This window comes from Podarcis filfolensis (genome assembly GCF_964270895.1).
Source record: "Podarcis filfolensis genome assembly, chromosome: 3".
Classification (NCBI taxonomy): Eukaryota; Metazoa; Chordata; class Lepidosauria; order Squamata; family Lacertidae; genus Podarcis; species Podarcis filfolensis.
In genome coordinates this window covers 33,567,237-33,594,200 of record NC_139606.1, presented here as the reverse complement: position 1 = coordinate 33,594,200, position 26,964 = coordinate 33,567,237, and the positions used below count along the sequence as shown (strand labels likewise).

The window sequence follows — 26,964 nt, the reverse complement described above, 5'->3', positions numbered from 1 at the left end:
GTAGGAGTGCATAGGATTACAGCCTTAATTGGGTACCATGTAGACAAGCAGCTGGTATATTGGCATATATATGCCATGTGCAGCCTGAGGCATCACAGTCATTATTGGCACCCATTGAGTAATGACATCTGCTACAGAAGGAGAAGGTCATGAGAACTGGCTGTTATACACATATGCTACCTTTCATTTGTGCCATTAATGAAGAAAAAGATAGACAGACCACCAATATCCCTGGAGCTGGAAGCATAGCAAGTAACAGAATTTGATCATGCTGGATGTACAGCCATGTTTTAATTCACACAGAAATGCAGTACGTTTAAGTGAAGGTAAAACAGTCACACAAATAAAACATAAGGATGGACAAAGACATTATAGATGGTACATTCTGGGTATATAAAAAGCTTTTGGAGTGTAATAATGATATAAATGAAAATCAACTAAAGGTGACACTTAGTAGCTATAATCAGCTTTTCAATATCACATTCGTTTTCTCCACGTAAAATCCTGAAATAGCCATTTTCTCCCCAGGAGCTCCCCCAGGAATTTGCAGCAATCTACAGGAGGAGAAAGAAATAACTTTTTATTACTGTGAATGGCCAGATCGTAGTGAAGCAGGGATGTAGTGAAAGGAGAAAAGGAGTCATATCGCCAGTGGCAATAATAGTACTGTCCTCTTCCAAAAGGTCTGCCACTTGCCCCCATATCTTATAAAGAACTACTTTATATGGAGTGAAACTTGTAGTATATCTAGCCCATTAGCATACACTGACAGCACCCAGACATTACAAGAGTAGACTAAATGCTATAAAAGTCATGAGCTGAAGTTGTTCTGTATCTCCTTCTTGTAACCTAATACTCCCTGCTCTGGGTGGTTTCTTGTCCACTGTCCAATGGGGCTGTCAATGGTTATTTTGAGCTGGGGAATGGCTGGAGGGAGGGCTTAAGCAGCTTCTCTCTATCCAATCCAACTTGCAGTCTTTCCTGGCTAACCTCCAACACACACACACACCCTGAACTCTCTTTGACATGTGGTAGTCTAAGGCTGTGTACACACTGCATCCAGTGCACTCCCACAGCTGGTTTGTGAAGCAGTTCGCTTACAATGTTATCCATATCTATCCTGTTGCTTTTTGAGAACGGTATTACGAGGCATCCTGTTTATGCTGGCTAAGGGAACTGATATTATTAAAAAACACTGATGTTTTAGACCTTGAAGGTCATGACAATAGGTATGGTTGGCATGCATATTTGTGGTATGAGAAGGTTAAAGCAGCTGATCTCTTAGCTTGCCATATCTTAAACCGGAATCAGGCCAGTGGCCCATCTAGTCCAGCATCCTGTTCTCACAGTGGTCCACCAGATGCCTGTGAGATTAGAGCACAAGAATTCTCTCCCTTCTTGTGGTTTACAGCAATTGGTATTCAGAAGCATTTGTGCCTCCAGCTGTAGAGGAAGAACTTAGGCCTCATGACTAGCAGTCATCGATAGTCACTGGAAATAGTTAGCAGAACTTTCACTCATTCTGCCACCAAACATTGCTATACTAATATAAGGTGAGAAAGCAGAAGGAAAACAATGACATTTTGCTAGGAACAACTGGCATTATGGGCAACCCAACCACAATGTGAGCCTCCAGTTTTGGTAGCCATGGAAGATCACATGGACTTCATGCAACCAATGAATGTGAAACAGTAAAATGGGAGGAGGGAAAGACAAATTTAGATAATTTACATGAGCAAAGAAGGCTATGACCCCAATCTAGAGAAAGATAGTCATGCTCGAGTAAGTTCCACTGAAAGGGATGGTTAGTTAATTTGCAAGTTGACCCATTCATTTTCAGTGGGACTTAAGCACAAGCAACTTTTTCTGGTTGGGGTCCTCTGTCTTTGCTCTATCTTACTGCCCAAGTACACTTACCCAGAATTTCTGCTTTTGTCCATCTGCACCTGGCAGTGCACCCCACCTATCCAAAGAGATGGCATTCATCAGACATGCTATATTTTTTCCCTCCACCTCCCCCGTACATCAGGGTGGGGGTGATGAAATAAACATCAAAGGAAGGAGGAGCTTTTGACTGTGTACACCTTTGCGTACAAGCTTTGAAGCACTGCAGTTTGGTGTTTTCTAAATCACTTTTGCAGACATCATTTTGCAACTGTCTACACCTGCACACTATGCAGGCAGCATGAGAAGCTGTTGAAACACTGTCATCTGTACACACAGAAGGTGTGTCTAGCACACATTAGTTTCTTTGCTCCCTCCCCTTTCAGCACCCACTGACACTCCTTTTAAAGAAAAGTTGTCCAGAAGACTGCCAACCCAAGAGAAGGCACTCTCAGTTTCCACAAGTACCGTATTTTTCGCTCTATAAGACGCACCAGACCACAAGACGCACCTAGTTTTTGGAGGAGGAAAACAAGAAAAAAAAATATTCTGAATTTCAGAAGCCAAAACAGCAAGAGGGATCACTGCGCAGTGAAAGCAGCAATCCCTATTGCTGTTCCAGCTTCTGTGATAGCTGCGCAGCCTACATTCGCTCCATAAGACGCACACACATTTCCCCTTACTTTTTAGGAGGGAAAAAGTGAGTCTTAGAGAGCAAAAAATACGGTACTTCAGAATGCATTGCAAAATTATAGCAAAAGACACTTTAGAAACACCAAAGCCAACAATATGAAGACTACAATGTGTGAACTCTGGCCAAAAAATGTGTCTCCACAAGGCAGAGAAGGCACTTTACTGCTGTGTGTGTCTGTATACACGCTCTGATATGTTTTTTTAAAATGGTGAGCAATCAATATAAATCATAACAGAAGAGTGAATCTGAAAGTATATTGCTCATTGCTATGCTGATGAGAAGTGTGTTTTCAGTGTCAACATGGAAATTGCAGGCAGTGTTAGAGCTTAGACTTCTTGTCAGTGAAATAGCTTCTTATTTTCTTTAATGGGCTTTCTTCTGTGGGGAAGTTGCCAGCTCACTGAACCAAAGTTAAACAGAACGAGAGTAAGTAAATGTGAAGACATTTCCCCTGAGTTTCTGCCCTCTGCATGTCTATTTCAGTTCCAAAGCTACCCATTCCTTGGCTCGGGATAAAATTAGCAGAACTGGGACTACAGACCTTTACAGATACTGATTAGACTACAGAATGAATTATCACCAGCATCTAACTATAAAGGAGCGACAGTTAGGGGAACAAGGGATTAAATAACCAGCTATGCAGGTATCTTGGTACCTTCTGCTGTCATTGACCAGATGAATCCCTCTTGAAATTGGTTGCATGAAGGGTTCCAGTTCAATAGACTCCATAATTTCAGCAAAGCTCAGTTTCCTGATTTTCCTGACTAGTGTCCATAGCAGCCAGTTTGTGACAACCCCCTTTAGAAAACCTAGTTTCACTAAGGACCAGACTTAGATGCTTGCTCAGTTATGTAAAACACTAGCAACCTCGCAGCCACATCCAAGCAGCATCTGTGCAACTCCATCACAAACCATCGTGGGCTTCAGAAGGGATGGAGGTTGACTGGAGTGGCCTGGCCTCCAACAATCTTATCCCAAGATGTGTTGGGATAACTCCCCCTAGTGCTGGAACAAGTTGGCACCAGAGAAATAGTGGCAAGAAAGTTGTGGGAATTCATAAAAACTACCAGGGAGGCAAGGCACAGCTGTGAAGTTCTTGCCCTCACAGAAGATGCTGCTTTAGCTGCTGTAGCAGCACAAAGCCTCTCTTGGCCTTCTGGCAGCTAAAGAAGACAGAGAAGACAATTTCTTGGGAAGCTGATACCCACTCATACATAAGATCATGAAACATCACTTATTAAAGTGCAAGTGTGTAGAAACTTAAGGCGCTGGAAATGTATTTTAATTGCAGGCTTGTAGCGTTAATGATCCACTCAGTGATCCGTAAACCTCCACTTCTACCGCATATCAATAATGGCAAGAAGCAATTACTTTTAAAGGAGAGTTTTATACATTTAATTTATTCACTGGAAGACTCTCAAGTCCTAAGAGTAAGCATCAACCAGGGCAATAGAAGTTGTTGTGCAAAATAATGGAAAGGATGAGATGTTGAATAATCATAACTGCACCATACATTTAAAGCTCTCTTATAGCACTTTAACAGTTGCGGCTTCCCCCAAAGAATGCTAGGAACCGTAGCATGTTAAGGATGCCGAGAGCGGTTAGGAAACCCCTCACAGAACTACAATACCTAGCACCCTTAAAAACTACAATTCCCATGATTTTGGGAGGAACGTCATAGCTATTAAAGTAGCGTAAGAGTAAAAACTAATTTAAAATATTTTAAAAATAAGTGCTTTCAATATATGGTGTGGATGTAGCCTATGTCTATGCTCAGCCACTGTGTCCACTTTATGGGCTATAGCTCCGAAGCGGAAGGGGAAGCAAAACAAGGTGTGTATATTATATTCCCCGCCCCTGTGTTTCAGAAGCCGAAATGACTTCAACTATAAGTCTGCCATTTAGTGTCCATGGTCCCATGCGGCAGGATACTCATCCAGCAGAGGTTCAGCAGGAATCCATGCTGCTCAGCTTTCAGACATCACTTACCCAACAATCTTGACAGAATGGGTTCTCCTGTGATTCTCATGTTGCAGCTGCCCACCTGTCCTCCGAATGTGCTTATAGATCCCGCTCTTGTAAAGGAATAAATCACGATACACGTGCATGACAGCTGGATTTAAAAAAGGAACCAGCAAGCAAAGTCAATGTTCATTTTCCTTATTCTTCCAATTTTACCTACGGCTCATCGCTGACAGGTCATAGACTAACAAGGAACCCAGCTTACGTCTGAAGTATGAAACATAAGCAAATAAGGTAAGTGTAAAACATTGGTGTAAGTGGAAGCAAAGCAGTTCTGTCTTCCCATTCCTGGTGTTTCCTGCAGCTTCTTTCATTTCTCCATTCCTAGCCTCTCCAGATAGGGTCAAGAAAGATGCCTTTTCTGAAATCCTGGTTGACAGCTGCCAATTAGTGTAGACAATGAGTTCGACGGACCAACAACCTGACTGTCTGAGACACCTTCCTATGTTCCTAAGGACCAGGGGAAGGAAGACAACATGTGCAGGGAAGACATTGCCATTATAGTACTGGTGGGGATGTTATCAGAGCCCTCCCTCTAAACAGAGGTAAGCAGCCCTATCAGTGATACAGACATCTGTTTGATGCTTGGTGTGACGTGTGGTGTTGGCACAAAGGACCTTACACAGTGCTTGCTTTTATGTGTGGGCAGGATGCAATAATTTGGTTTTGGTTTTGCAATCAAGAGCATTTGTTTTCTTTACCTTGCACTGGCCCGTTCTCCTTAATTTCTTTCATTATGTCCGTCTCCTAAAAGTGGAGGGAAGAGACATATACTATTTTTGCATATATTTCCCCACATTTAACATTTCAGAATGAGTTGGATATAAAGCTTTTACAACGGGCTGAATTTAACTATTGTGATAAATGGTCTGATCTTCCGGCTGCACAGGCTAATGTGAATGACTAGCTGCCACTTAATGTTTTTTTCAATTTCCATGCTTATTGGTGCATTAGTAAATTTGTAAGTGCCTCAACTGCTGTTTCAAACTAAAGATTTTATCTCTAGAATTTCATTGGGTTTTGTTTATTGTCTTGTTTTAAAGGAAATTTACCTGAATGCTTCCTCTCAGGGGGCACAAAGTTTACTTTCACAGTGATGATATAATAACAAACTTTTATCCAGTGCTGTAAAGTTTTGAAAGAACTTTCACATATATCATAGCAGTCCTGTAATGCAGTAATGCATTTTATTATCATATATCTGTTTTTAACTTTATGGTTCATTCCATAGTTCAAGAAAGGTACCAGACAGCTAGGTGGAATCTAGACACATATAAAAACCACTTTGAAAACACTTTTATTTTAAAAAAAGCGTTTTAAAAAATACATTGAATTTTCCATGGCTCACCATTGCCATCTAGTGTCACATTGTATATTGCACTTAAAATACACTTAAAACGTTTTATTTGCAGCTGAGTCCCTGTTGTCTGCACTTACCTGTGAGGAGATTCTGTAGGGAGAACCGCACTGATAAATGCGGTTGGATGGTTCTAAGGCATTTGGACATGGTCGCGTAGCCTGCCTTTTCCCAGCAGCATCAGCCACACTTGAAACCCCACAAGCAGCCGGGTCAGATTGATTCCAGAATAATGGGTAGCAAGCATGAGACACCAGCCTATTGGGACCAGACGACACATTATTTTTTATTATTATTTTTCAATTCTGTGTTTTATTTTTTAATTCCTCTTGAACCTACCAGAGCCAAATTTTGGGAGTTCATGGGGAGAGGGGGAAATCCCCTGTTGCACAAGTAGAAATCCTTGCACAGGGTTTGGGTTGATGGGAGTCGTTAGTTGAATCCTGCCCATAGTTTGGAAGCAATTGCTTTGGAGTAATGATGGAGAATCTATGACCCTTCAGATGTTTTTGTGCTATAACTAACATCATCCCTGACTGTTGGCCATATTGGCTATGGCAAAGGGGAGTTGAAGGGCAACATCTAAAGGCTCTAAGGATGTGTGGATGTACCATCCTGTGACTGCTCTTTAGTCCACTTGCACTTTTATCCACCATTTTCCATTCTACTGTAATTGGCTTATTTTGCACAGGTCTTCCTGAAGAAGCGTCTCCACCCCCATCGTTCTGCCCGGACACTGAGGTCCAGCACCGAGGGCCTTCTGGCAGTTCCCTCACTGCGAGAAACCAAGTTACGGGGAACCAAGCCGAGGGCCTTCTCAGTAGTGGCACCCGCCCTGTGGAACACCCTCCCACCAGTGTGGTGTAGTGGTTAAGAGCGGTAGACTCGTAATCTGGTGAACTGGGTTCGCTTCCCCGCTCCTCCACATGCAGCTGCTGGGTAACCTTGGGCTAGTCACACTTCTCTGAAGTCTCTCAGCCCCACTCACCTCACAGAGTGTTTGTTGTGGGGGAGGAAGGGAAAGGAGAATGTTAGCTGCTTTGAGACTCCTTTGGGTGGTGATAAAGCAGGATATCAAATCCAAACTCCTCCTCCAGATGTCAAAGAGAAAGACAACTACCAGACTTTTAGAAGACATTTGAAGGCAGCCCTCTTTAGGGAAGCTTTTAATGTTTAATAGACTGCTGTATTTTAATAGTTTGTTGGAAGCCGCCCAGAGTGGCTGGGGAAACCCAGCCAGATGGGCTGGGTATAAATAATAAATTCTATTCTATTTTGTTGTCCGCCGATACAGAAACATATGTTTTTAAAAACATATATCGAGCCAACGATAGACGCACTTATCTCAGCCATCAACCATTTACAAATATTCCCTGTGTGTTGCCTTTCCAGAGGGGAAGCCCTATTGCAGCAAAAACAACAAAGAGCCGTGTGGCACAATAAAGACAGAGTTAACAAAGTAGATATGAAGCAGTAATGAAGTAATGGTGATGAACTGCTGATAGCTCAGTCAGTAGAGCATGAGACTCTTCATCTCAGGGTTGTGGGTTTGAGACCCACATTGGGCAAAAGATTCCTGCATTGCAGCGAACTGGTCTATATGGTCCTTGTGGTCCCTTCCAACTCTACAGTTCTATGATTCTATGATAATGACTCATCACAAAGCCATCTACAGCTGCAGTCACAGCGATGTCTACTCAGAATTTATTACTGAGTGGCTGTAAATAGATAGATAGATAGATGATAGATAGATAGATAGATAGATAGATAGATAGATAGATAGATAGATGATAGATAGATAGATAGATAGATAGATAGATAGATAGATATCCAGGTAAGTAGGGTTAGGATTGTTCCCACCTTGGTCAATCCGATGCTTTTAGGACAGGGTTGGTGAGCCTTTTCAGACTGAGGTCCACATCCCCTTCTGCATGACCTTCTGAGGGCTGCTATATTTCACCATCTATATTTCTGAGGGCTGCTATATTTCACCATCTTGATTTTACAATTCCATATATACTCATCAGCCTGTTTTGTTTCCCTCCGTGAGTCATCCAGGAAGGACCACTTAGCATCCTGTTGACATTTTGCTCTGAATTCCCACATTATATTAAACATTTTATGAGCATGCTCTGTTGCCCCTTAATCACTTAGAAGTCCATTTTATGGCACAATTTGTTTTTTATATATATATAGCACACACATATATATAACTTCTGCTGAAGTAATGCTTAAGGTAATTTATGTGTTAAATGCTTGTAGAAAACATGGTTTTGTATTTAATTCTTTTCTGTGTCAATTAATTTCTGCCATGTGAAAAGAACAGTAAAGAATAATTTGTTTCATTGGTTTTCAAATTTGCTGTAGAAAAGAGATATAGGCTGCCTCCAGCAATAATGAACAACAAATTATACACATTCAAGGTCAAGATAGACTTTTACTGAATAAAGTCTGATTGATTTGGAATTTTACAGGAAAGTTATTTCCTTCACTTCCTTCCTGCTCACGCACAGGAACACATCAGGCATGAAAAGGGAAGCCCATGCACACTTCCAATTAGGTACAGATGAATCCAGATGGTGTTGGACTCCAACTCTCCTTAGCCCCAGCCAGCATGGGAAATAGTCAGGGATCTAATGGGACTTGTAGCAGTAGCGTAGCATTGGTTGCCAGCACACAACTGTACTGAGGTAGCACCAGGTGCTGAAATGTTGTATCCCTAACAATTTTGCACCTGGAGCAACCACCCCTGTGTCCCCCGCACTGCACCACTGACTTGTAGTCCAACTGGTCTCCCATCCCTGCCAGAGTGGCCTGCAACAATCCTCACAAACAGGCTGCTTGTAATATGAACAGCCTACTTGCAGCAAATGACACCAGTGGATGCTACTAAGAACTATGAGATGAACTCATGAGACTCCCATTGCCGCAGGTAATGGCAGGTGTGCTGTAATGCTGGTTGAGGAGGTGGTGGTGGTGAGTTTAAAGATTCATTTGGAGCCTGTGGGCATCTATTACTGGACATACACCTCTTTGATCTTCCCTATCTTGGTTTACAGGGGTTTTTTAGGCCAAGCAGCCTCCTGGCAATTCAGGTTTATTCTGTATATCCCTTTGCCGCAGCTGGATCTTTCTTTTTCATTTGACACATGGACAGACTGCACATCATTTTATTTCTATGCAAGGCATTTGTGTGTTAATTACTTGGCATGTCATTGACGATAAATGGTGAATGAGTGTGGGGTGGGGAGAGCAAAAGGCGGCAGAAAAGATTAAAGTGCCAAAGGCAGGGTAGAAGATGCCCGGTGGAAAGCAGAAGGAGGGAGGCTCATCTATTATTTTAGAGTTGCTGAAGAATACCTGCATAATACATTAAATCAAATAATAAGGCACGGTAAGGACATTTGATCCTTTCATTGGCAAAAGAAGATTGTCGAATAATATGCCAAATCATTTTCTGTATTATGGCTTTCATCTAGTTAATTCGATTTAGAAATGCAGCTGGGACTGGAAGGCAAGTTATTGAATTCAAAAAAGACCAGAATCAGGCTGAAAAGACTGCATTCAGCTGGGTCCTATTCAGAGAAGACCCATTGAAATTAATGGACTGAAGTTAACCATGCCCATTATACTCGTAGTAGCTCTAACTTTGTATACAACCTGGAGCCTCATGAGTCAAGCTCAGTCTGATGACCCTCATCCATCTAGACACTGGTCTTGCACGATACTTTCATAGCCGCACCTGATTTAGGTATTTCGGGGAATCATCAGCACAACAATCATGTAGTGCTCCAAAACCTCTAATAACAAAATACTACCCTGCAGCAAAAAAAGCAGAGACATCACCTTGTCGACAAAGGCCCAGAACAGACATTAAGAAAGGTCAATTACTGATTCTTCTTTTCCAGGATTTGAGATATCTTCTAAGGCTTCCAGTGTGCTTCTAAAAGACTTTAAAGTATTAGTCAGCACAACTGTTCTGTTAGAAAAGCAGTATGCTTGAACTGCTCATTCTGTGTAGAAGTTCTCAATGACTAGAAGTCATTGAAAATAATGCTAGACAAGGTAGCATAGAAGGGGTGGAGAAAAAGAGCTCCATGTTGTGGCTTATCCACTCATTAAAATTGTACTTGTTTATACCGTTCCTCAAAAGAGCTCGAGGTGGCACACATGGTTCTCTGCCCCTTCCCCCTATGCATTTTATCCTCACAATAACCCTGTGTGGTAGGTTAGGCTAAGAGACAATGACTAGCACAAAGTCATCCATTGAGCTTCCTCAAGAATGTGGCATTGTTCTCTTCTTCTCCCAGGTCCTAGTTTATTAACTCTCCCTGCTACACCACATGGGCTGTGACCAAAATTCAGCAGAGATCTATGGGATCAACAGGTATCTTAGAGTCCACCTTACATGCTGAATGAACGGTGCAGGGCATGGAAAATGCTCTCATAAGAAGCCATTGTAGGTGCATCCATGTTGTGTTAAGCAGTGTTAAGCAGTCTGTTCTAATTGGAGGCCCTTCATCTCTCTCAATAGGGTATCTCAACAGGCAGTTCTTGTCCAGGTCCCTATCCACATCCCTGCTACTGAAACAGGAGAATAATGGGCTGTTGGGTGCCTTAAATCTAAACCATGGAGAGATGCCTTCCATTTAGTAGGATGGGCCTTCCAAAATGCTCAGCTCAACAGTGGTCCACTAGCTATGGCAATGTCCTAAGGTGCCAGATGGGACACCACTCTGACTTCTTAAGCGTGTAAGCTCTGCAGCCAAATCTGTTCCTGCAGGATGGCAGACTTACAGCATAATCTTATACATATCTATTCAGAAGCAAGTCCCATTGAGGTCAATGAGGCTTATTCCCTTCCAGGTTTGTTGGTATAGGATAACCACCACAGATAATTAAATATTGATATAGGGAACTGCTTAGAGATGTTTAAATCTGTGTGAGAGCCTATTACATTTTCTTAAGAGCCTTGTCAAATCAATTTAGAAAGTTAGCATCCCACTGGCATGGAATAACTACAGTTAGTGCAATACTGACAAATGAGTCTTGCATCAGTCACATTTAAGTAAATAGGATGTTTAAACCGCAGTGAACAAGCAGGTAAAATTTTAGGTTTCTCCAGTGAAAGGGAGTCCTAATTTTCATCTCTGAGATCTGTCACATCGCCACAACACACATAATTACTAGTGCTGATGAGGCTTTGTTACCAACACAGGATTACTTTATATTTAAATCCTACAAAAGCGACAACATTCCCCCCCCCCCCCGAGATAATGGCCTAACGTGCTTCTTCTTTTAAAATGCACTTTCCTTCTAAATATTCTTGTAAGCATTCTGACAAATTTCTAAAGGAGGATTATAGGGGGATTACTTAACTCAGTAGGTAGAATTATTTTCTACTCTGAAGGACTGGTGGCAGGAAGGAATGGTAGAAGGAAGAGGTCTGGTAGTGAAGCTAGAGAGGGGAAATTTAGAAGGTGCTTTTAATTACAAATGGAATATGGCACTCGCTTTAAAGTTCCTTAGTTCAGGGATAGTCAACCTGGTGCCCTCCCAGCGTTGCCGGGTTCCAGCTTCCATCGTGCTGGCCTTGTTGTCTGGGGCTGCTGGGAGCTGGTGTCCAATAAGATCTGGAGGGTACCATGTTGATTTGGAGGAAAAACTGCAGCGTAGAAGAGCATGTGCCGAAATCTGTAGAAATCTGGGAGTAACCGAATGCTCAGCACATGTCCCTTAAATTGCTCAGACGCAGAACCACTTGCACAGACTTGTAGTACAAGACTCTTGATTCTACACATCTGTTTGGGGGCTGCTGAATGCAGGCTTCCACACCCATTCCACTTTCTACTAGTTGGTGTCTTGCCCTGCTATACCTGTGTATGGAGTGCAGTCTCTGAATCTTGCAGCATTATTATAGTTGGGTGGAAGCGAGAAAATAAGAGAAGTAGAGTTGCCGGAGCTATGAGGGCCTAAAAATAGGATCTGCTGGGCAGATGAGCTGTCTTTAAGAGAGGCCATACCAGCTTCTTCCCTCCTCAAGTGCTATAATGGCAAGTGATGATTTGTATGTTCAGAAACCTCCACTGCAGACTGAGCTTTCATACTCTCATTTTCTCAAGGAGAATGACTTTCGGTGACTACGATCCACTCATATTGAGCTGTGAGTGAGCAAAGAACTTGCGCTTACGCAAATCCTTTATTTAAGAAAACCGGCAACACCCTTTTGGCTGTCATTTCGGGCTCATTAGGGAACAAGGAAGGTGTAGAATGAATGTTATTTGAGCTATTACTTAGCCATCTTTAAGGATTTCAGATCCTGATCAGCGCCATCTACAGTGACTGACAGCAGCCCTACAGGGTTTCAGATGAGGGTCTCTCCTACTCCTGCCTGGAGGTACCAGGGATTGTACCTGGAGTTTCTGTGTACAAATGAGATGCTCTGCCACTGAGCTATGGCTCTTCCCTTTAAGAGACTAGGGTGTGTCTTAGGAACATGAGAAGTTCATTACTGCACTGTGGTGCTGCCTCCGGAATGGAGATGCATAACCTCAAACTTGAAGGGAGCAAGCCTGGGCAGAGTAGGCTGAGAGGTGACAGACGCACCTAATGTAAAGAAGTCTCCATGGTAGGCCCTGAGGGAACCATCACACCCTTCATTCCAAAAAGAATATGCTACAGGTAAAAGTCACTTTCGTGTGACATTCTGGTTTTGATGTATGAATCAGCAATGAGCCATTTATGAAAAAATACATGTCTACACAGAAGTAAGTCTTGCTGAGGTCAACTGGGCTTTCTCCCAATTAGGTAAGTGTAGGATGCACTTAATCAGGGCATTAAGTTTCACTGAACCTCACAGGGCTTACTTCTGAATGGGGGCGGGGTATATAGGATTGTGCTTTAAGTTGCTAAGATAACAAAGAATCCAGTGGCATCTAAATAACTAACAAATTTATTCTGACAAAGCTTTTGTGGACTAGGGTATACATTGTTTAACAGCAGCAGCAGCAGCAACAACAACAGCAACAACACGCTCATCTGACTGGGTTGCCCCAGCCACTCTGGGTGGCTGCCAACAAAAATACAGGAAAAACAAAACAACAAACATCAAAAGCTTCCCAATGGGGAACATGCAGGAGAAATGATTTTGTGGAAATATGGAAGGTGTTTGTAGAATTTGTACTGTTAAAATGAAAAGGGTGGTGGAGTGCACATTTTTGTTCTTATTTATTTATGATCCTTACTTTGTCAAAATAAAATCATCATCTAATAAAAAGAGAGAGAGAGAGAGCGCACTATGCTTGTCAGCTGTGATTATAAGTCACTTTATTTCTAAGTAGATGAGCCTATGTCTTGGACAGGCATATGTCTTATGGAATTATTTGGATGTATCATTTTGAACATTTTGGAACTGTTTTTGAAGAAGTTGAAGTTAGTAAAGCTTTGAACAACAACAACAATAAAAAAGCTTCCTGAAATAGGGCTGTCTTCAGATGGTTACAAACAGAGAGAGAGAGAGAGAGAGAGAGAGAGAGAGAGAGAGAGAGAGAGAGAGAGAGAGAAAGGGAGAGTTGCTGTGTTTAACTCTTCAACATCTGTCAGGAGGGCATTCCACAAGGCAGGTGTGTCTACTGAAAAGGCCTTCTGCCTGGCTGCCTGTAGCTTCCGTTCTCACCATGAGGGAACTGCCAAAAGGCCCTCAGTGTTGGACTGCTGTAGCTGACATATCCAATGAATCACAGAATCATAGAGTTAAGGTAAACTCTAGTAAATGAAAATGTATGTTGTAATATATTTGCTTGCCTTTAAGGTGCTACAGACCTCACTGTTGTTTCAGCAACTTACAGTACAATCAGGACTGCCCCACCCATGAGGCAAGGTGAGGCAAACACTTTGGGCAGCAGGATCTACCGAGGCAGCAGATCCAGCCACCAAGGAATACATCACTTGCTGCCACTGCTGGCTGCAGCGCACTACTTGCCTAACCAGAAGTTGTTTTTGTTGCAACAGGCCAGTACAGCTTCCCCTCTGGATTTAGCTACCACATTCAAATAAACAGACCCTGACAATCAAGGAATTGTTGGTCAAATGTCAAATCTGATTCAAAATTAGTTTTGAAATTTGCTTATGACAGTTATTAGAGAGCTTGATGACCATGACACGTCCCAGGAATCAATCCTATTATATTTGCACCAGTCCTATTTCTAAGGTGGCGTCAGTATTATAGCGTTCATCTTTGTAACAATCTAAGGAGGTTGCTACTTTTTAAATGTTACAGATGGTGCACTGTAACTGGTCCAAGAAACTGTGGGTGGATCTAAACACAGAAATCCCCCCCTATAAATATGTCAGAAATTAGATCGTTTTAACAAAAGGGGAAAAATCTCTATGGAAAATCACGTTTTAAAATTTCCTGCTCTCTGGCGCCATCTGGTGTTGCATGTTTATAGCACATTCAGATCGCTGGTTCTTTACTAATGTAGCTGGGTCCTAAAGCCATCCTTGAGTCAATGAGGGAAGTCATATTTGCACTCACATCTCCTGCGTACACTTTCTTGCATATGAATGGCATGGCTTAAGTATATGAATACATTAACATTGCACTCTCTGGGCAATAGATCTGCAATTCATATGGCACTTCTCATTGATACTGAGAAAATTATTGGGAAATCTTATCAGGTTTGCACTTATGCTTTGCATAAATTTAAAATATGTCAGTTTGGTGACTTTGTTTTTGTTTTGCTTCAGGATGTTCACATATATAAGTTGCTTTTCTTAAACATTATTGCTGTTGATTATTTTAAGCTCTAAAAGCACAGTAAGTAAATGATTTATTTACCCATATTTTTTGAGGTAAGACCAAGCCCCATTTATGCTTCCTCCTCTGCATCCAAGCTGGTTTCTGGTGTCACAAGAGATCAAATTTTGAGGGGAAAGGTTGTCTGTGAAACGGCCTTTGGACCCAATTGCTATTCTGTCTGCCGCAACACCTGTTTTATGGGAAACAATTGGATTACTAAGTAATCTATATTGTTTGGACGGTTAGAATTTTCTCCGTGCCAGACATAATAAATCTGTGTCACAGAATATATATGGAACCACAGAGTGTCCTTTAATTCTAGCAAATTGCTATGAGGGAATGCCCTCAACTTTAAGGTTTCACATTCCCACACAATTGGAGATGCACTTCCTAGGACTTTGATAGGTTGCATCTTCAAATGTGATCAATCCCTTTGGCCAGCTGGAAGGGAAGTTGAGAAACTCAAGATGCCCCAATTTGCTTGCCTACAGTGTATATCCTACCTAAAGAGTACCTGAGAAGTCCCTATATGGCTTGGGACCTGGGATTTCTTCCCACACAAACGTGTGCATCCACTTCTGAGAGTGACCCTTAGGAACACAGGAAGCTGCTCCATATCTAGTCGGACAATTGGTCCGTCTAGCTCAGATTTCCCCACATTAACCTGCAGCCACATTCCAGGGTTTCAGATAGGAGGCATTCCCAGTCCTACCTGGAGATGCCAGGGATTGAAACTGGGACCTTCTGTTTACAAAGCAGATGCTCTACCACTGAGCTATGACCTTTATCCTTCTCTGTGTCCCACCACTGCCAGAGTTGCCACTGGTGACTTTGTGGGAGAAGCCCTTCTCTAGGTTAGTACCCAGGTTGTTTTGGATGGTGACTGGAGCCAAAGAGCAGACTCCAGTGCTGCTATTCCACTCCCATAACAACCTTTGATCCAGCAGATTCCTCCACTAATGGAAGAGGAGATGGGATTGCCCCCAATTCCGCCCTTCGTCCTGGAGGCCCCCCGAGCCAACTTCCATGGTGTTGTGGAGGGTCTGGGACAATTTGTGTGTGTGTGTGAGGTACAGGAGGCACTAGAGGGAAGATGAAATGGTCAACACTCCTCTCTCTTCCTCCCATATTGCCAGAGCCATCTGCTGGTTCAAAAGCCATGAAGCAAGCGGAATGATGGATTCCACCCACAAATATTCTATTGCAAGTATGGACAGCCTCTCTCATACGTTTAGGGTGCAAGAAAAAGGGGGGGACACATTACTTGCAGTTGAAAAGGCCCAGGATGCTGCACAGTTTCTCTGATCCAGTGGGTCATGAATCCACCCAGGCCATTCATACGAGGCCACAAAAAATTCAGGGAAATCTGCTTCTGTGATCAGGTTTTCCTACAAGAAACCCAAGGCATTTGACTGGATAACTATATTCAAACATACATATTATGGCCAATAGTGACTCTCTAGGGTTTCAGATGGCAGGATCTCCCAGGCCAAACTAGAGATGCTGGGGATTGTACATGGGGACCTTCTGCATGCAAAGGAGATGCTTTGCCACTGAGCCACAGCCTTTCCCCATTTGACCCCATGGGTAAATTTCTAAGGACCACCTTTTCCAAGTATTATATGTTTTCTAATTGTTACATGTTATTTCAAGCTAATGCTATTCTAGGCTGCATCAACAGAAGTCCAGTGTCAGATCAAGGGAAGTCATAGGACCACCCTTTTCTGCCTTGGACATACCACACCTGGAATATTGTGTCCAGTTCTGGGTGCCACAATTTAAGGACACTGACAAGCTGTGCAAAGGAGGGCAACTGAAATGATCAAGGGTCTGGAAACCAAGCCTTATGAGGAATGGTTGATGGAGTTTGGTATGCTTAGCCTAGAAAAGAGGAGATTTGATAGCCATCTTCAGATATTTAAAGGGCAGTCACATGGAAGATGGAGCAAGCTTGTTTTCTTCTGCACTGCAGGGTATGATCTGAATGAATGGATTCAGGTTACAAGAAAGGAGATTCTGACTAAACATCAGGAAAAACTTTCTGATGGCAAGAGTTGTTTGACAATAGAACAGACAGGTGGTGGACTCTCCTTCCTTGGAGGTTTTTAAGCAGAGGTTGGATGGTCATCTGTCATGGATGCTTTAGTTGAGATTCCTGCATTGCAGGAGGTTGGACTAGATGATCATCAGGGTTCCTTCCAATTCTACAGTTTTATGATTCTGTGATTCTTTGTGCTAATCTGAGTGAGCAGCTTTCCCTCAGAGGAAGATTTCATTTTCACATATAAGAGAATCATGGTTTTCACCTGGTTAGCCAATTGCCTCTGCTTGACACATTATTTCAGTGTCATGCCCAGGATGATGGACAAATCCATCTGAAGCGTAGCTTGAGGATGACTGTGGAGAAAGGCTCCACTGAAGTTTGCTGTTTGAAGAGAGGAGAGAAAATTAAAACCTACCGTGACTTGTCTTGTGTCCAGCAGGGCAGCAGATGGGGGAAACGTGCCAAGACGATAATAGAAACCTTCTTTCAAACTCATTCCCCAGAACTGGCTGTAGTTCGTAGCTTTCCATCTGCCTCAGTGATAAATAAATAAAACATAGTGTGTTAGTCATGCATGTTTAGCTCTATGGGCAGTACATCATAGATGTTGCCATTTTTAAAAAGTTTTGAATGAAGCCTTCATAAGATTTCCCTTCATAGAAAACGATCTTCCAGTGATGTGGGAAACGGTAGCATTTAAACTTGCCATTCAGGGTCTGCATTCGTACAATAAAAAGGAATACATTGCCCATGCCTTTTAAGATAATACTTTGATAATTCTGGGCCATTTCCCTCCTTTCAGCATAAAGATGGCATTCTGAGTTTCATCATTCACACAAATTCACACCATTCAGTGCACTATCATGCTATAGCTTAGTCATATTGCTTATCAGCTAGTACTATGTGCAAAATTGCAGTGAGTTAATCACAGAAGATTGAGCTTTGCTATAGATATGCACAACCACAAGATTTATTTCTGTGCATACGTTCTCAAGATTTATCACTCACATTTTATCTTGAAGGTTTCTTTCACATTTGTTTGTTTGTTTGAAATGTTCCCCTTGCATCCACCATAGGTATTTTCCCCCTGCAGTGTTGAAATGCCTGATCCATATGTGGTGATGTCCAAGGCTAGTCATATTCACAGTAGACCTATTGAAATCAATGGGTTTCAATGGGTCTACTCTACAGCTAACACTAGGTATCACCCACAGCAAACCCATTTCCAGGAACCATGATGATTTAGATTTCCAAGCTCATGTTTATCACATGAAACTTTGCTGACACAAAAATGGTGGTGGGACAGCGATCATGGTGATCTCACCTACAGTTGAAATGCAAGGGGTCATCTTTTGCTGCAACAGTACTTACACATACATAGTGTGAGACACACACATCCCTTCTTTGTCTTATCTACTGGGAGCGGGTGGCACTGTGGTCTAAAGCACCAACCCCCTCGGGTCAGCAGTTCGGAAGGTCAGCAGTTCGAGTCAGTGTAACGGTGGTGAGCTCCCATTGCTCTGTCCCAGCTCCTGCCAACCTAGCAGTTTGAAAGCACACCAGTGCAAGTAGATAAATAGGTACCGCTGCAGCGGGATGCTAAACAGTGTTTTCGTGCGCTCTGGCATTCATCACGGTGGCCCATTCTACCAGAAGTGGTTTAGTCATGCTGACCACATGACCTGGAAAGCTTTATGTGGACAAACGCTATCTCCCTCAACCTGAAGTAAGATGAGCGCCACACCCCATAGTCGCCTATGACTGGACTTAACCATCCAGGGGTCCTCCTATCTTAAGAAATAGGATCTGATTTACTGAGGGTTTTACCCGGCGACTGCTCAAGAACATTACTTAAAATGCCCCACTAACAAACACAGAGTTATTTTACATTAACAAATGTTATTATGGGACAGGGTCTACTTTATGCATGGCTATCCTCCTATAGTGTGTGTGTGTAATCATGGATACAAACATACATTTTTGGAGAAGAGGGAGTTATTACAAAGTGAAACCCGGGTTTCAATTTAGTCACCTTTTAATTGTGACATATCTGCTGCTTGTGATGTATAGACCTGCCAGGCCCAGGCAGCAAGATATGGGAATCGTAGCAGAAAGTAATACTGTTTCTGCATTTTGTCTCCCGTGGGCTCAGTTAAGATGAAAAAATCTTGGTGACACAGAGTCATCAAGTCGTGCTGCACAGAGCAGAAATCCCTAGTGGAATAAGTGTCCTATATGTTCAATATAAAGAGTCATCAAATCATAAAGTTATAAAAATCAATGCGCTCCTTCTTGAAAATGGAAACTAACTTCATGGGGGCACTCAGCATTCAATTTGTGTGTGTGAAGCCGTTACTCTCAGTATGTAAATCATCGGGGGAATAATGTTCGGAGCTTCAGAGAGAGGTTGCTTCTCTATGCTGTTTAGAGGAAAGAAGAAAATCACATATCTTGCGCTGTGCTCACAGAAGAGGTGCAATAATAAATGCACACACACACATCTGTGGGCATGGTGCTTGAAAAAAAAAGATATCAAGGCAATTGTGTAAGGCTCAAGTGATCTTTTTCTCTGTGAATAAAATGGGAGCTATTTCCAACTTAGTGCTGCAGAACAGGACTTTTCTCACCCATAGTTACCATCGTTGATTTGCTTAATTAAGCTGGGCTGCACGAGGCACGTTTCTTCTAGGCAGTTCCACTTGCTGCTCATGCATTTGCTGAAAGGAATAAAAGGAGAGAGTAAGACGTACATAGGAAAAGTTTGTGGAGAATAATTACAAACACATAGTACGTGGTCCTGAAACAATGATCTTATAATCCTCTTTTCATCTCTCCCTCTCTCCCTCTCTGTGTGTGTATCTGGTGAAGAACATTTGGGCTTCTGTCGCATATTCCTTCTTTGTTTTATCTGCTTGGTGACAGGTTTTTTTTTTAATCAATAATCAAGATTAGTGGGTATTCAGTAACTCTTATGGGCCCCACAAAAGAATGGGTTCTTCTAAATCTAGTTTATGATTTACAGTTGCCCCCCAGAATATAGCTGTTCTTTGGAACAGATGCCTGCCCTATCTCAGAAAAATCTTCCACACCACTTTCATCAGAGCTTCTTAATGAAAAGCACTATGTTGAGGGAAACCTGTTAGAATTAGGGATATGGGTGGCACTGTGGTGTGAACCCACCGAGCCTCTTGAGCTTGCTGATTGTAAGGTCAGCAGTTCAAATCCGCATGAAGGGGTGGGTTCCTGTAGCTTTGTCTCAGCTCCTACCAATCTAACAGTTTGAAAGCATACCAGCAGGAGTAGATAAATGGGTACCACTGTGGCAGGAAGATAAACAGCATTTCTGTGAGCTCTGGTTTCTGTCATGGTATCCTGAAAGTAGAGTTGAGCGCCACACCCCATAGTCGAATTTGACTGGGCCTAACTGTCCAGGGGCCTTTACCTTTTTCACCTTTGTGACAATGTCCTTAAAGTGAAGAATCATAAACTGTCACATGCCTGCAGACCTGTTCCCCAGATAGAAATGGAATTCATTCTAGGGTTGTACATTCTGCTTTCCAGACCATTCACAGTCCAAATGCTGCTGCTGAATTGTTAGGATGGATTTGGGAATGGAATCTGGCCAAGACCAGCAGCTGGGTCCTCAGATACAACACACCATTTTATCTAATGAAGAAATTAGTCATGTTAGTGATTTGCTCTCTCTGTAATGCATTCAGTCATGCATTGAAAATTGCCCAATTAATATCCATTTGAAAGAGAGGTTAATGGGCTTGTTAATGCATTCAAAATAAGGTGTAGATGCTCTCTCTCTCTCCTGTATTGCTTGGCAAATGCTGTGGGATTTTAGTTTAAATATGCTCCTGCTGCCTCAGGCTGCAATCCTAAACCCACTCGCCTGGTAATAAGCCCCACTGAACATAGATAGGCTCACCCTGTCAGTTGCCCTAACTTAAGATGTAATCAATAATTACATTTAAAGGGCAGGGAAGAGACAATATTTCAGTTCTCTTTCTTTTTTACTCCTCTTCAATCACATTGATCTGTATAAGGTCAATGACTAATAACTAAACAAGCTTTTAATTATGGATTTTAATGCACCAGCAGCTTTTCTGACAGAGATTCCAGTATTCTTTTCTCTTTCAAAAGAAACCCCCACACCATCTCAATTCCTTAGCTGAATTTGAAAGGGCAACTGGAGTCTGTGATCTCTTACTTCACAGTCTCTAATTAATAAATTTGGTGAATCACCTATCAGCCAAACAACATTGGTACAATAATGACCAAATCCTATTTCAAATAGTCTCAGTATCTATAGGTAAAGGTAAAGGGACCCCTGACCATTAGGTCCAGTCGTGGCCGACTCTGGGGTTGCGGCGCTCATCTCGCTTTACTGGCCGAGGGAGCCAGCGTACAGCTGGTCATGTGGCCACCATGACTAAGCTGCTTCTGGTGAACCAGAGCAGCACACGGAAACGCCGTTTATCTTCCTGCCGGAGTGCTACCTATTTATCTACTTGCACTTTGATGTGCTTTCGAACTGCTAGGTTGGCAGGACTCAGTATCTATACAGCGACTTAAAATGCATGAAGTGTTTCACATCCATTATCTTGTTGGAATCCTTGCTACACATTCTGTCTATATTGCAGGTAGGAGATGAATGGGTTGCCTAAAACCAGCTAGTGAGTTTGTGAGATAGACAAGATTTGAGCTGGTTTCTTAAGGCTGATCTCAAGAGTGAAGACGTTCCATTTGTTTCTCTCAATTACCAGGAATTGCAGTTGTCTTGAATCGTTCCTCCTTCTTCATAGTACCGACCACCTTTGAAGCATCCTGCCAATGCAGTACATAGAGAAAGGAGGCCATAATTAGCCAAATGCCAGCGAGGTAATTGATTGTACATAATTTGCCTAAAGACAGAGGATAGCATTCTGTCCCACCGCCCAGTTTCTGCCAAGTAGACATTTTAATTTTCTGCATCAGTGAACTCGATGAATAAGCAAATCATGCCCGTACAAATTGAGAAAAGATTTCATTATATATTCTTGTAATGCTGTTTACATATCCCTCTGCTGCCAGCATAATTATTCACATTCCTAAGAAGGTTTAATGATCATTCCTTTGTTTCCCCATCTGAAAAATTTATGCTGTGTACTCACTTTAAGCAGAGTACACAAGCATCATTAGATTCATATAAACATGGAATGAAACATGCATTTTCCTGTCAGCTAATTCTGAACACAGTATAGTTGAAAAACTAATGGATCTGGAATGTCTCCAAAAAAGAAAGAAAAAGAAGTCATGAATATTAGCCAAAACCCTACTAAAGATTATTGTGTGATACAGTCCTGTTGAGAGCAACAGACTTACGCTAGTCACAACTAACATCCTCTGTTTATTGTGTAGGCCAACCCTGTGCATGTTTACTCAGGAGCAACTCTGCTTGATAGGGCTTATTCCCAGTGGCATATCTCTGATATTTCAGAGTCATCTTCTTTAACTCCATGGCCACTTTTGGAAGTAACGCTAAGCCAAACCAGGGCTTGGCATTAACACACAAATACACAGGTTCCTGAGGAGAGGATCATGGCCATTTTGCTCCTCCCTGGTCTTTTTATAGTTCAGCTTGGTGCATCAGCTAAGCCACTGAGCTACAGCCCTTCTCACATGTAACCATGTTTACCCCAACTCCCATGTTTACCCCAAAACATGTTTCTACCACTCTTCCGTTGTTCCCCCAAGTTTTCATTTTAGATTGTAAGCTCATCAGGGCAGGGACCTGTCCTCTTGTATTCTCTAAAGTACCATATACAACCGATAGACACTGAATCAATATAACTGCAGAGACTTGCAGCTTTAGAAATATTTATGAATCGAGGCCACTAATAGTTAATAAGGTGCCTCCAATCCACCAGGCGAAAAAATTATACCGACCTTTTTTGTGATCAGGAGACAATCACCCCTCTCTTTTCTAAGTAGGAGATAGATTTAGTATTATTTTTCAGTTCATAGAGGCAGAAATAGATGATAGATGATAGATAGATAGATAGATGATAGATAGATAGATAGATAGATGATAGATAGATAGATAGATAGATAGATAGATAGATAGATAGATATAGATAGATAGATGATAGATAGATAGATGATTGATTGATAGATAGATAGATAGATAGATAGATAGATAGATAGATAGGTGATAGATAGATGATAGATAGATGATGATGATAGATGATAGATAGATAGATAGATAGATAGATAGATGATAGATAGATAGATAGATAGATAGATGATAGATAGATGATAGAGATAGATAGATGATAGAGATAGATAGATGATGATGACAGATAGATAGATAGATAGGTAGGTAGGTAGGTAGGTAGGTAGATAGATAGATAGATGATAGATGTTTGTATCTGTAACAGGCTTTAATGAGCTGATGTGCACAGCTCACTGCGACAAAGAGAATGCTGCCTGAGGTGGGAAGATTCCAAGTGTCTTTCTCTTCCTCCAGCTTCCTGGAGGAACAAGCCTCACTGAATTCCACTCTTCACAGCCGCTTCACAGAAAGTCCTTCTGATCTGCGCTGCCTCAAATGAGGGAGCCTCTGTCATCATTAGCAGAGAATAGATATTCTCCTCCATGGGGTTTCCTTGGCAAATACAGCTCCACGCCAGGCTATCAGCTGGAAGAATTGTTTGCCGGCAATTTAACTGAAAGGAGCCAACTTGCTATTGGTGCTCAGCAGAGATTCTCTTTTCTTTCAGAGGTGTGTGGAAATTGGAGGGCGAGAAGAACGGAGCCCTGTCCCTTTCAGCATTTCCTTTTCATGCTTTTCTGCTGGAACTAGAGCCAGGTTAGTGCTTGCATTATTTCCGTGGATAGCCTTGCTTAATTCAGGGCTAGTGATGTTGTTGGACTCCAACGTCCATCAGCCTCAGCCAGCGTGGTCAATTGTCAGGGATAATGGGAGTTGTAGTCCAGCAATACCAAGAGGGACATCAGTTCCCCCTCTCCCAACCTAGTTGGAAATGGATTCCATGAAGAACACATGCAATATCAGAAATTTGTAGACCTTTGGTCCCATGTGTAATCCATGTTCTGGTGATACTCTTGCTACTATAGTCCTTAATATTATTTGAGTCTGGTTTGGTTTGGAGTAGGAGAGGAGAAGCAGCTGGTGTAAAATTGGTATAGCTCTCTTAAAGTCTACCAGTGATTTTGGGCCTTAGCTCAGTGGTAGAACATCGGCTTTGCATGCAGAAGGTCACAGGTTCAATTCCAAGCACCTCCAGATATCTGAAATCCTTGGAGCGATTCTGCTAGTCATTGTAAAAAAAAAAGGTAACGGACCTCTGGATGGTTAAGTCCAGTCAAAGGTGACTATGGGGTTGCGGTGCTCATCTTGCTTTCAGGCCGAGGGAGCCGGTGTTTGTCCACAGACAGCTTTCTGGGTCATGTGACCCATGACTAAACCCCTTCTGGGGCAATGGAACACCATGACGGAAGCCAGAGTGCATGGAAACGCTGTTTACCTTCCCGCCACAGCGGTACCTATTTACCTACTTGCACTGGTGTGCTTTCGAACTGCTAGGTTGGCAGGAGCTGGGACAGGGCAATGTGAGCTCACCGGTTGTGAGGATTCGAACCCCCGACCTTCTGATTAGCAAGCCCAAGAGGCTCAGTGGTTTAGCCCACAGCACCACCCGCGTCAGTGTATGCAGTATGCAGTGTGTGCAGTAATTAACTTGATGGACCAATGGCCTGACTGACAGCTTCCTACATTGTTGTTCCCATGAATTACGCAAGGGTTTTAGACTCTAGAAGCAAAAACACCAGGTCCAGAACCGAAAAGACAAATGAAAAAAAAAAGGAGGATCAGATTCCATCTAAATAGGAGCAAAGCCACTTGTTTGTTGCTGCTTTGCTGTACATTCCTGTCTATAGATCTAGAGCCGTGACTCATCTTCAGAGATGAGAGGGGGAGTCCAGATTTGCCAGGGAGGTTTTCCTTATTAGATCTCAGAGGATGCCTTTAAATATTTTTTTCTGAAACAGGTATCGACTTTCCAAACATTATTTGAATTCATCTTCAAATCTATGACTAACTGAAGTCCATTGATTTCAACTGGTCTAATCTGAGTAGAGCTTATGTTAGCCTCTACGATTACAGGTGGTAAAAGCATAACATAATTTTGTGTGCTAAATTACTTTACGGTATCTGTCACAGTGCAGTGTGTGAAATCTAAGAGCATGTTTTGTTAATAACTTCCGATGAAATTTGAGAAATGTCATTTGCGATACATTTTGATTTCTATTAAAATGTGTTTAAAATGAGCAATGCTACCAAATGTATTGCTTAATTTTGCAAGTTCACAGATTCTATCTGTGGGGAAAGTTCTTAGCTCAGTCATAGAGCGTCTGCTTTTGATGCAGAAGGTCCCAGATTCCTTCTCTGTCATCTCCAAGTAGAGGACACACCTCCTAACTTGCCAATAACAGTTTCTAAAAAAAATAAATAACGTTGTAGCATTTGGCCAGTATACATTCAGGGGGACACATAGGTTTTACGCCAAATGCAGCTGGAGATATATTCAACACTCACCCGCTCGCACTGATGAAGCTGTAATAGGGTGGCCCCGGCAAACAGTCCAGAAATCAGGGCAGCAGTCTACAGAGCCAGGAGGGCCTGAGGAACAGAAAGCATCACAGTAGCATGTGGCATTCCTGGCATAGTACAGAAAGGTGCAGCCATCATCTCTGCCTGGACAGCAGCCTCGTAGCCTACAGTAACTTCCCCCGGATAGCGTCCTTTTGGCTCTGTTTTCCATCGAATGGTCTTTCAGCAGAATATTATTCTTGGAGGCATATAATCTGTCCATGCAAAGCATGACTGCAAAGCAACAAAAAACAAAAAGGCAGGTATAGATCTCCATTCTGGGGTGTTTGTTTCCCAATGGTAGATTTTCTAGGTCTCGCGGAGCAGGACTCTTTCAGAATGGTTCTCTACCAAGTGTGCAGGTCAAAACAAAGCAAAAAAAAAATGCTCATGATTCGAGCAAGAAGTCCAAACAGAAGCTTGGAAAATAATGTTCTCTGTGATGAGGAAAACATTTGGACTTTAACCATTAGTCAGAGATGTTATAAAATGTCCTGTTTACACAAGATTTTTACACAAGCCACTGAGTATCACATAAATACTGGTCACAAGGTCCGAAGAAATAAACAGAAATCCTTTCAGATAATTGGAACGATAAACAACTGGGCACATCAATAGAGCTAAGCTGTAAAATACTTTTCTAGAAAGCTACATCTGATCTCACCATTGTTATGTATAAAGTATCTTTGATAGTTTATGGGTCTATCTCTGGCAAGATTAAATGCTGCACTGATGCCATCACATCTTGAAATACACGAAAATACTCTTACTCAGAAGGCTAATTCAATACATTTTTTTATGCCTGAGGCAGGTTAGGAAATCTCTACACATATACAACAAATCAAGGTGGATACTACCCAAGGCTGAATGTTTTGGCCTAAATGTTTTGACAGTTGAGGCAGAAAATCTCTCACACATACCCCTCCCCTCCCTGTAAAAATACAGCCAATTAAATAAATAATATCTTGCCCTTTTAGAACACCCCAGAATCAGTTGCCTGAGGCAACTTCAAATATATCAGCAGGACAGCAGTCTTCGCTAGGCATGCAAAGATTCAATGGAAATTGAAATTTCACATGGCTGTATGAGTCAGAAAAACTGTGTCTGGGAAAGCACAGGAAACAAAAATTGATTGAAGAGCATTTCATCACGTCAGACAACATTATTTTTAACCACCAAACCCAGATCCTGTTGATTTTTCACAATAATGCTTTTTGCCCAAGAACATAGAAGTTAACTGTTTTCGAGCTTAAAGCGAAGCTACATGGACATAGAATAAGATCTGCTACTAATATTTGACAGTTCTGCATGTTCATCACCATTTTAATGTTGATCATTATTGCTATATTGGATTACCTGCCAAAGGGAGAGGAATACCTACCGTGAACCTATTGACTTTGAGGCACACTTCTCAGATTACTGTCACCCTCAAGGCAGGCACTTATAACCCAGTCTTAATCACAGTCAACATCAGTAGCACAATACATGCACTCTTATGTTGGAT

At 42.1% G+C, this 26,964-nt stretch overlaps 1 protein-coding gene across 2 annotated transcripts; it reads right to left on the bottom strand.

Annotated features, from left to right (window-relative positions):
- Positions 1-245: 245 nt before the first annotated feature.
- On the bottom strand, positions 246-25,902 carry TINAG (tubulointerstitial nephritis antigen). Of its 2 annotated transcripts, none has more exons than XM_083607331.1 (11): positions 25,407-25,902; positions 21,571-21,634; positions 19,439-19,518; positions 17,217-17,335; positions 16,022-16,145; positions 14,797-14,947; positions 6,038-6,215; positions 5,302-5,347; positions 4,568-4,691; positions 1,918-1,963; positions 246-554 (listed from the first exon to the last, which is right to left on the bottom strand). In XM_083607331.1, the coding sequence occupies exons 1-11, from the start codon at positions 25,735-25,737 to the stop codon at positions 438-440; spliced, it is 1,380 nt and encodes a 459-aa protein (XP_083463457.1). In that variant the 5' UTR covers positions 25,738-25,902; the 3' UTR covers positions 246-437. The 2 variants fall into 2 exon arrangements, with proteins under 2 accessions (XP_083463457.1, XP_083463458.1); XM_083607332.1 differs by having other exon boundaries at positions 248-554; positions 17,217-17,331; positions 19,429-19,518; positions 25,407-25,694.
- Between the last annotated feature and the right edge of the window lie 1,062 nt (positions 25,903-26,964).